We start from the raw sequence: 10024 nt of genomic DNA, 5'->3' as shown, positions 1-10024 counted from the left end.
TAGAATAGAATATTACAACTTGTGTAGACAATTGCACTTCAAAGACGGATCGGATAGCCTCCTATACGGCTCATCATTCAGGCGACTTTATCTAGGTGGACCAGGCTTCTGTCCTATCTACCTTGCAGTCTATTTTACCTTCTGACTTTTTGGGTAATACTCACACCCGTTATGTGTAAGTTGCCGATGTACCAAAAACAAAGACTGATTTCTAGAAATAGACTTTTATGTCCTTTTCTAATGGCATGCTTTATCAAATTGCTATTTAATTGAATTTTTGTATAAAATAGAGGAAATTTTGCACAAATGACTTGACTGTTTTATCATACAACTTTTGATCCCATTTATTTATTTATTTATTTCCAAAGACTGATTGAGTTGAGTTTTGAAATATGTGGAAGCTTTGGCCTCTTAGCTCTAATAGATACGCTCAAATAATATGTTTGAGTTACTGAGGGCAAGTGAACACATTTGGATAGTGCATGCATATACGTGGATGCATATATTTTTCAAAATGAGGTATGTTTGAAGATACTTTTACATGAATGCTTATATTTTTTCACAATGAGGTAAGTTTATACTTTTGTGGATATATAATACTTGTAAGGAAGGAGGCCGGGAGTATCCACCTACCAGAGGAGTCCTAGCCCGACGAGGAATGCACATCACCCCGGGGTGCTGGCCTGTCGGAGATGGAGGAGACTATTTTCCATGTCCTTTTTGGTTGTCAGAGGATGGCTTCGTTATGGGAGTGTGCCTCGGCCTGCTTTCGTCTGCACTGGAGGTAGTCGTCGACAGAGGACTTTCTGACACTCTTGGCTAAGTCTTCCTGAAGAACGGGCCTCCTGTCATTGAAGATTAAGGCAGCTTATCTAGCTTATCACTGCTGGCTAGATAAGAATCAAAAAAATAGTAGAATCAACCCATTCCATATTCCACAAACGGCTCATCATAATCAACATCAGTATAGCCAAATGGCCTTAGTGCCAATTTTTCTCCATTGTTTCTTGCCATGCATGCAGTGATTCAAAGACATCATAGCCTTTGAGAAATGAGCAGATACATGCTTCTCCACCTTGCCTGCCAATATGTTCACTCCGCAACATATATTAGTTGACCATCCTAACAAGAGGAAACAATAGGTCTCTTCAACAGAGAATCTTTTCAAGCTAGATTATGGGCTCACAAGCAATGCGGCCTATTTGTATGGGTTCACTCCATCTAATTTTGATCCCTAGATGATTCACTAGTAAGACGTGTTACAGTTATGATCTTGTCACAGATTGCATTCTTCTTTACCACTTGTTTTATTGTTACTGTCACGACTATTACAACTTTTTTGAGAACTAGGACGGATGGAAACCAAGCTGAATATCAAAATGAGGGCAGGAACAAACTCAGGTCTGCTGTACCAAAACAAGAGATTTTTACTGACTTGGACAGTTGGTACCCTTATTGTCAGAATTATTATTGCCATAGTTCTAGTAGTTGTTAATATTGCTTCTTCTTGTTCTTTTTATTTATTTTTACATACATGTTTTTCAGTTGTGTGGCAGTCAATCTCCCCAGTTTCGAACACAACATGGTAGAAAGTGGATTGTGGTTTTTGAGGAGTAAAATAATCTTTTAGAATGGCCAACAACTGCACCTTAAGAAGCAAGCATACCATGAGATAGAAGGGAAGAAGCGTGTACTTGCTCATGCCTTGGATGTTATTGATGTCTTTGGTATACTCTACAAATATCTTGAACTCACATATCTGCAGGACACATATCTATGTGTATTGGCACTTAAACCATGCTATAGTTGATTTTGATTGGGGAATTGCAAAAGCATGGAGAAGGTTCCATTGTACCTTATTATAATTATTTTATACCTTTATTATTGTATTATACTATAAATATAATATTATATTACATTATTTTATAATACATTAATATGTTATGTTAAATAATTTAATATTATGTTATATTATACAAATTAATTTACGCTAATAATTATAATATTTTATACCTTTATTATTGTGTTATACCATAAATACAATATTATATTACATTATATCATAATACATTAATATGTTATGTTAAATAATTTAATAGAAAAATTAATGTACGCTAATTATTATAATATTTTGTATCTTTATTATTATATTATACTATAAATATAATATTATATTGCATTATATCATAATATATTGATATGTTATGTTAAATAATTTAATATTATATTAAATTATTATGCTATAGCATACAATGTTATATTACTATATTATAATAATATTATATATATTATAGTAATATTATACTATATTGTATATTTATATATTAATATATGTTATATTTTATTATGCTTTGTTGTATAATACTATACAATGTCTTTTATGGTAATTTTGTCATATAAAAGTACTTTCTCAGTTTGTTTACCAAACACATGTTCAAGTGCCACAGCACTTTAGAAATATAGTTACCAAACAGCAAATAATTTTTTATAAAATCTCTACTTTTAACAGCTCTACTGCCAACAGCTTTTCCAAATAGGGCCTAAAAGGTGAATACCAAAGGTAAGGAGAGACAGCCCTTCTAGACCAAATGCATCATCGGCTTAGTGGGAAATTTTAGTTCCCTAAACCAAGGAACACCTCTGTCACGATCTTTACCATCACCATAAAGCTAAAGGAACTATTATCCATCATCACTAACATCATGAAAATCCCTTACCCAAATGTAGGATGTAAAAGTAGCTTATCTTACCTCATTCTACTTCCTATATCTAGCAGTAAGCACATATTACATCAAGGTTCGCATCTTGAAAGATAGCTCTGGGCTGCTGCACATTTGATAAGAATTTCTTAACTCCCTCTTATCTTTTTCTTTCATACTTCTCTCAAATCTTCTTGTCTTAGCATCCTTTCTCATTAATAATTCTAACGCTAGGTAGATGCTGAAGTCATCGAGTGAGAACAGGTGCCAAACATCTTCCACCTGCAAAACCAAGGCCCAAAGCTTGAATCTTGGTCAGACCAAGTGTCCAGAGTCTTTAACCATATACTCTTAATTGTTATTTTCCTAGGCCCTTTGTATCTACTAGAAAATGAAAGAGAAATAAAACTTTCATCCGATGGAAAAAGGAAAAAATGGGGATTTTCCATCGTTTGATTGCACAAAGGCTCTGCTTGACTGTCATTTTAAAAATAAGAAAGAAAAGAAAAATAGCAGCAGAAAAAAGAAAAGAAATAAATTGGGAAATTTCTCATGTTTGAACTGAGAAAATTGCAGAGAAAATAGTTAAAAATTTGTTAAGTTATTTGTTAATTTTTTCCCAAAACCGCTAACTTTTGGAGAAGAAGAAACTTTACAGTTGTAGGAGAAACTCTTGACCATTATTTCTCCTTTTATTCTCTTCCTGACTTTCTTTTCAGTACCAAGCAATGGAAGTTTTCTTCACTTTTTTGGCAACCGAAAAGTATTTTAAAAAAAGAAGAAAAAGGTTTTGGAAAATTATTATTTGGTTGTGTTAGAGGTGGTTTTGCATGGGTTAGTTTGTTGTTATCTTATATAAAATTCCAGAAGAGGAATGAGATTTGGTTACTTTTCCAAAAAATAGTACCTTGGCGAGCAAATTTATGCACTATGTCATCTCATGAAAAATTTCCTTTTGGATTTCCTCTCGCTAACATACATTGGAGGAAAAGGCTCCCCTAGCAAATTTTTCTCACTTTATCAGCACTGAGCAAGGCCTTAGTGTCCCAAGTACTAAAACTTGCATAAAGGCTCCTCAAAATCATATCAAACCAATGATGCCCTATGTGGATCACTAAATGCAGTAAAATTAGGGCTTTTCATAAAGACAAACAAAAAAGTATTGAATTGCCTAAAAAGAGCTATATAAATCAGAATGTTAGCTAACACTCATTGAAAACATATATACTTGCACTTATAGATGGCTCCATGCAGAAGTACATAAAAAGAATCTGGTAAACCTACCTTTTATGGTTTTCCCATGTACCCGTTTATGATTAAAATACCATCCTCGCATAACCTCCAGGCATATTCTCGATATGATCCTGCAAGATCTTTAATGTTACATGCTTCGAGGTCTCATGCAGATTTTTAACCGCGTAACAAATGAAATCTAAAGCTTATCATTCTGCATATCTCATCCCTTCATTCGCACAATAAAAATAGTATCCTGCAATATGTATTATTTAAATAGAAAAAGTAAATATTACAATGTTTTGATTTCATAAAACCTATTAGAAGAACGTTAACTCGTGTAATCGCGAGACTTGGACAGGATAATCACGAATATGTAAATCATTCACAAAGGAATGTATAAGAACCAATAATTCGATGTTAGCAGACATTTATTCGAGAACCTTCCAAAATATTTGAACCCATACTACAACACTATTTCTGCTACAATGAAATCAACAGACTTATTAAGATTCAAAAATGCTTCTGATCTAGGTAAAATATTTCAGATAGCTTCAATATAAAAAAATTGATGCAGAAGAGGAATTGATTTGCTAGTTTTTTGGAGTACTAACTTGGGGACCAAATTTTGAAGGATTATCAAAAGTTTGTACGTGGTATCTGAGCCACAAAATAAGCTAAAAGTTGCTGGAAGTTTTGGCAAATTGCAACACGTACCTATTTGAACTATTTATAAATGAATTTCCTTTGAACTTTAAAGCCAAAAAGAAGTGGAGAAATTGGTACTACATGATGAGAAGACAGCAATGAGTGATGGAGCAGATCAAGAACCTTAATGAATATAAACAATTAAAAGGACAACCTACAAGGATAAATAACAACAGTGGCCTCACCACTATCAAGTTTGTAAAGAGCCATTGCCCAATTGTTTACCATGGATTTATCACCTAGGGAAGAAGAAAATGGCATCACCCTGAAAGACGAGAAAACCTCGATTTTTTTCCAGATCCAAATTGTGTAAGCTACGTAAATTTGGTTGTCCTTTCCTAGTCCGACACATAAATGAAGTCATAATATCACATCTTGGTTCCTCTATATATAAGGACAGCTAAACTATTTTGAAGCTCAAAGCAAATGATTTTTGAAATTCAACAAAACCACAGCTGGAAGTAGAACATTAAAACATTAGTCCTACTCAAGGATTCCCCAATCTGCATAATTACATCATAAATACAGACTCACATTACAATCCACCTACAAAAGACAACATAAAAAGTGGATGAGAAAACCTTTAACAATTATTATCATTAAGCTAATAAAAGCAAGAACTTGATTTTTTTTCTGAAATAAGAGGGAAACAATGTGCAATCTCCCTGAAAGGGCGATCAAAAGATGATCTCCACTCAATGCTTGATGATACATTTGCTTCACAAACTGCTCATCCTCAATAAGCTAGAAATTTATTAGAATCCAAATTCATAAACAAATGCAAATAATGGTTCATCTGTCCCACATTTCAACCTAAAACCCAGTTCAAATCAAGTCCTGATGGTGCTAGCTCTTGACCCTACCCATCCAAATGAGCACAAATTAACCACTTTGTATTACCAATATCCCATCAAATGGATAACACTAAGTAAAATTATCAAACCATCATAGACAGATCTTTTGTAAAATAAGAATACAGCATGGTAGTTCAACATGCATAATGCACAAACTAGTTAAGATTTTTGCAAATAAAAAGGCATTCCAGAATATGACCATATAATCATTTTACATGGTTATAAGCGAGAACTTGATTACAAACTCACATTACAATCCACCTACAAAAGACAACATAAAAAGTGGATGAGAAAACCTTTAACAATTATTATCATTAAACTAGTAAAAGCAAGAACTTGATTTTTTTCTGAAATAAGAGGGAAACAATGTGCAATCTCCCTAAAAGGGCGATCAAAAGATGATCTCCACTCAATGCTTGATGATTCATTTGCTTCACAAACTGCTCATCCTCATTAAGCAAGAAATTTATTAGAATCCAAATTCATAAACAAATGCAAATAATGGTTCATCTGTCCCACATTTCAACCTAAAACCCAGTTCAAATCAAGTCCTGATGGTGCTAGCTCTTGACCCTACCCATCCAAATAAGCACAAATTAAACACTTTGTATTCCCAATATCTCATCAAATGGATAACACTAAGTGAAATTATCAAGCCATCATAGACAGATCTTTTGTAAAATAAGAACACAGCATGGTAGTTCAACATACATAATGCACAAACTAGTTAAAATTTTTGCAAATAAAATGGCATTCCAGAATATGACCATATAATCATTTTACATGGTTATAAGCAAAAAAAAAACATTAGCATGCCTTAGGTCTTGTATAAGGAGAATTCTGACCAAAAGGGGCTAGAAACATAACATTCAACAGATATGTATAACATGGAAAACCATTTGAGTAAACTGAAACCATTGCATGTAAACGGTAAGGGAAGATGAAATTGAGCAACAAGATATCAGCAACTCCCAGAACAATTGTTTAAATAACTGTAACAGAAAAAAGTTGTTCTTAGCAGGCAGGTCTCAAAATAGATGCACCATTTATTAAAAGCAGAAAACTACCTAGAAGTAGAAATTAGAAAAGACAACAATATCAAGAAAACCTTCTTCCAATTCACTGCATTACCATCAAAGCCCTCAATTAAGGATACCTGCACCGGCATTGCTCTGCCTAGCAATCTTGGACCACTCAGTGTGGAACGACCCAGGGCGGTCGACACGTTCATAGGTGTGCGCCCCAAAGTAGTCTCTCTGCGCCTGCACCAAGTTTGCAGGCAGCCGAGCGCGGCGATATGTGTCAAAGTATGCCAAACTGGAGCACATCCCCGGCGTGCTGATTCCAGCCTCAATTGCCAGCCCCACGACCCTCCTCCAAGCACCCTGTCGCTGCACCATCTCCCTCGCGAACTCTGGGTCCACAATTAGGTTCGCAAGCCTCCGGTTCCTCTCGTACGCCTTTTTGATCCTGTCCAAAAACCTCGCCCTTATGATGCAACCCCCCTTCCAGATCCTCGCCAGCTCCCCGAGATTGAGGTTCCACCCCTTCTCCTCGCTCTTGGCCCGGAGCAAGTTCATCCCTTGGGCATAGCTACAGATCTTGGAGGCATACAGAGCCTGCCGGACATCGTCTATCAGACGCTTCTTGTCGATCGTTCGTCCCAACAACGGCCCCGAGACCTCGCCGCCGATCCCGGCCTCGTCAAGAACTCTCGCAGCGGCCTCCCTCTCCTCCTTGAGCCCACTGAGGTATCGGGAGTCGAGGGAGGAGGCGATTGTGGGGGCCGCGACCGAAAGCTCCGCCGCCTGCTGGACCGTCCACTTCCCAGTCCCCTTCATCCCGGTCTTGTCAAGGATCTTGTCCACCAGCTCGCCCTCGCCGTGCTCGTCGGGGACCCTGAAGATGTCGGCGGTAATCTCGATGAGGAAGCTCTCGAGCTCACCGCTGTTCCATTCGGCGAAGATCTCGGCGAGCTCGCGGTTGGAGAGGCCGCCGACAGTGCGGAGGACGTCGTAGGCCTCGGAGATGAGCTGCATGTCGCCGTACTCGATGCCGTTGTGGACCATCTTGACGAAGTTGCCGGCGCCACCCTCGCCGACGAAGGTGACGCAGGGGCCGTCGTCGACCTGGGCGGCAACGCGGGCGAGGACGTCCTGGACGTTGTGGTAGGCCTGGAGGTGGCCGCCGGGCATGAGGGAGGGGCCGTGGCGGGCGCCGTCCTCCCCGCCAGAGACGCCCATGCCGAGGTAGAGGAGGCCGCGGGCAGCGGCCTCGCGGAGGCGGCGCTCCGTGTTCTCGTACCACTCGTTGCCTCCGTCGATGATGGAGTCACCGGGGTCCATGAACTGGGAGAGGGTGGCGATGGTCTGGTCGACAGGGGCGCCGGCCTTGACGAGGATGATAACGGAGCGGGGGCGAGCGATGGAGAGGACGAAATCGCGGGGGGAGTGGTGGCCGGAAAGGGGGAGGCCGCCCTCAACCGCCGCGCGGCCGACGGTCTCGTCGACCTTGGAGGCGGTGCGGTTGTAGACGGAGATCGGGAAACCCTTGTCGGCGATGTTGAGGGCTAGATTTTGGCCCATAACCGCCAGTCCGGCGAGCCCGATGCGCGACAGCGCAGCCGCCTCCATCGATCGATAGATCGAGCTAGGGTTTCGGCAACCGGAGGAGGAGGAGCAGGAGAGGAAGGAGCCTGCGGAGAAAACGAAGAGACGGGGTTTGGTGGAGCCGGGAGCTGCCGTCTCCGAGGGGTTTTAGCGTTAAATTAGGGACTTTTAGGCCCATATCTTTTACCTTTTCACAAAAATCCCTCTTAAAATATTATTTTATTTATAACTTCTTGTCACATGACTGTCGGGTTTTTTTTTTTTAAAAAAAAAAACGGTTACTCACACTAACCTAACAAAAGCACAACCAGCTACCTCAGCATCAAACAAACAACATAAAACCAAAGGAACAAAAGACTGCTGCGTCCAGAGAAGGTCTCCGAAGTAGTGCGCAACGAAGCTGCCTGGTTCGCCTCCCGCAGGACATGCCTCTAGAGAACCCGGCACTTCCGTAGCATCCGACGAATGTTGCCCAGAAGCGGGTGCTCCACCTCCTCCCGCCCCTTCTCCCTCAGACACGCCGTCAGGGTTTGTTGGGAATGGGAGGGTTGGACAAGATGGAGGCCTTACTTCTATTACGTGGGAGGGGCATGAATATTCACCTCCAGTGCCCTGCGTGCTAGGCTGATGAGTCGCTGGACCATACTATCTTCTTTAGGGGTGGCACTCAGTTCGGGTCGGACATAAACGGGTCGAGTCAGAAAATCATAAACCTGAACCCGACCTGTTTATTAAACAGGTCAGGAATTACAACCTGAACCCGATCTGTTTATTAAATAGGTAATCCGACTCGACCCATTTAACTTGTTTAATAAATTGCCCAACCCGTCCCCACCTACCCGACCCGTTGAACAATTGTCCTCGGGGACCTCAGCAGCTTGAAAAATTTCAACAGATCGAAGTCTCGAAGGATGCGTTGTCGAGCCTCATGTACCGCCCGTCGTCGGAGGAGATGGGAGAGGCAAGATGGGTCCTCTACTTCACCGATCGGAGAAAAAGAGCATGTTGAAGCTGCAATCGCTGTTGCCTCTCCATCTCGTTGAGCGACCGCTTCAGTAGACCTCCAACCGTTGCGGCTCCTCCTTCATCGCCGGCGGGCTCCGATCGGTTCGGCAACGGCGACATCTAGATCGCGGATCCGGCTCCGAACCCGAAGCCCCTATGGAGATCGCGCCCTGGGAACCCAGACGCCATGGCTTCGCAAAGATCATAGACCAAGGGAGGATCCGAATCCTTGGAGGAGATCTAGAGTTAGGGTTTCATACCTCTCGGCCTTCGGATCCGAACCGGAGAGTGGAGGGATGACCGGGGGGTGGTAGGAGCGGAGGAGAGCTAGGTTCAAGCGTTTGAAGAAGGGGTGGGCCTTGACGTCGGCCGGGCCGCCAGCTTGGGGGAAGGCGAGGGGATGCTCGACGATGTTTGGAGGGTGGCCTCGTTGCTGGGCCCGGTGAAGGGGGTCCGGCCGTAGAGAAGCTCGTAGAGGCGGACGCGACGCTTTCAAGGGATTGTGGGAGCGGTCGGCGGCGACCTCGTGGGCGACGTACTTGTGGGTGCCGACGAATCGGTGGGAGGGGAGGGAGGGGGCCGGCTTACGGGGGCGAAAGAAGCGGTTGGGGAGGCAGGAGGGGTCGGCGGCGCCGTCGGAGGGGTTGGAGGCGGCGGGCTTGAGGGTGGGGGAAGAGGTGGACTAGAGAGAGCCAGAGAGGTCGAACCGAAAGAAAAGGGCAGCGGTGCCCAGGTGAACTTGGAGAGAGGATTTTAAACGGGTGACGATTCTTGTGGGCTGTGGGCTATGGCTCTTATCCAACCTGACCCATATATTAAACAGATTATTAAATGGGTTATACAGGTTAAACGGGTCAGACATTTGAAACCTGTATCCGACCTAATTAATAATTTAACCTATTTATTACTCGAACCA

The 10024-nt window shown here is 41.8% G+C and overlaps 1 protein-coding gene across 5 annotated transcripts; it reads right to left on the bottom strand.

Annotated features, from left to right (window-relative positions):
• Nucleotides 1-2658: 2658 nt before the first annotated feature.
• LOC103718335 (6-phosphogluconate dehydrogenase, decarboxylating 1, chloroplastic-like) lies at nt 2659-8293 on the bottom strand. 5 transcript variants are annotated; one of them, XM_039133369.3, is made up of 3 exons: nt 6651-8261; nt 3984-4063; nt 2659-2981 (listed from the first exon to the last, which is right to left on the bottom strand). In XM_039133369.3, exons 1-2 carry the CDS (start codon nt 8125-8127, stop codon nt 3987-3989), a joined length of 1554 nt encoding a protein of 517 aa, XP_038989297.2. In that variant the 5' UTR covers nt 8128-8261; the 3' UTR covers nt 2659-2981; nt 3984-3986. The 5 variants fall into 5 exon arrangements, with proteins under 5 accessions (XP_038989297.2, XP_038989298.2, XP_038989300.2 ...); XM_039133370.3 differs by lacking the exon at nt 2659-2981 and having other exon boundaries at nt 4051-4188; XM_039133372.3 differs by lacking the exons at nt 2659-2981; nt 3984-4063 and adding an exon at nt 4195-5186.
• Nucleotides 8294-10024: the final 1731 nt, after the last annotated feature.

This window comes from Phoenix dactylifera, chromosome 4, assembly GCF_051530095.1.
Source record: "Phoenix dactylifera cultivar Ajwa chromosome 4, Ajwa_hap1_PhDact_Kaust_v1.1, whole genome shotgun sequence".
Taxonomy (NCBI): Eukaryota; Viridiplantae; Streptophyta; class Magnoliopsida; order Arecales; family Arecaceae; genus Phoenix; species Phoenix dactylifera.
The sequence above is the reverse complement of the archived record's forward strand: the minus strand, read 5'-3'. Positions and strand labels throughout refer to the sequence as shown.

Bases quoted from the DNA above. Each gene is read 5' to 3' on its own strand.
- LOC103718335 (XM_039133369.3), bottom strand. From the start codon at position 8,127: ATGGAGGCGGCTGCGCTGTCGCGCATCGGGCTCGCCGGACTGGCGGTT. The intron at 4,064-6,650 runs GTATCCTTAATT...AAGATCTTGCAG, and splicing joins GCAGAGCAATGCCGGTGCAG to GATCATATCGAGAATATGCC.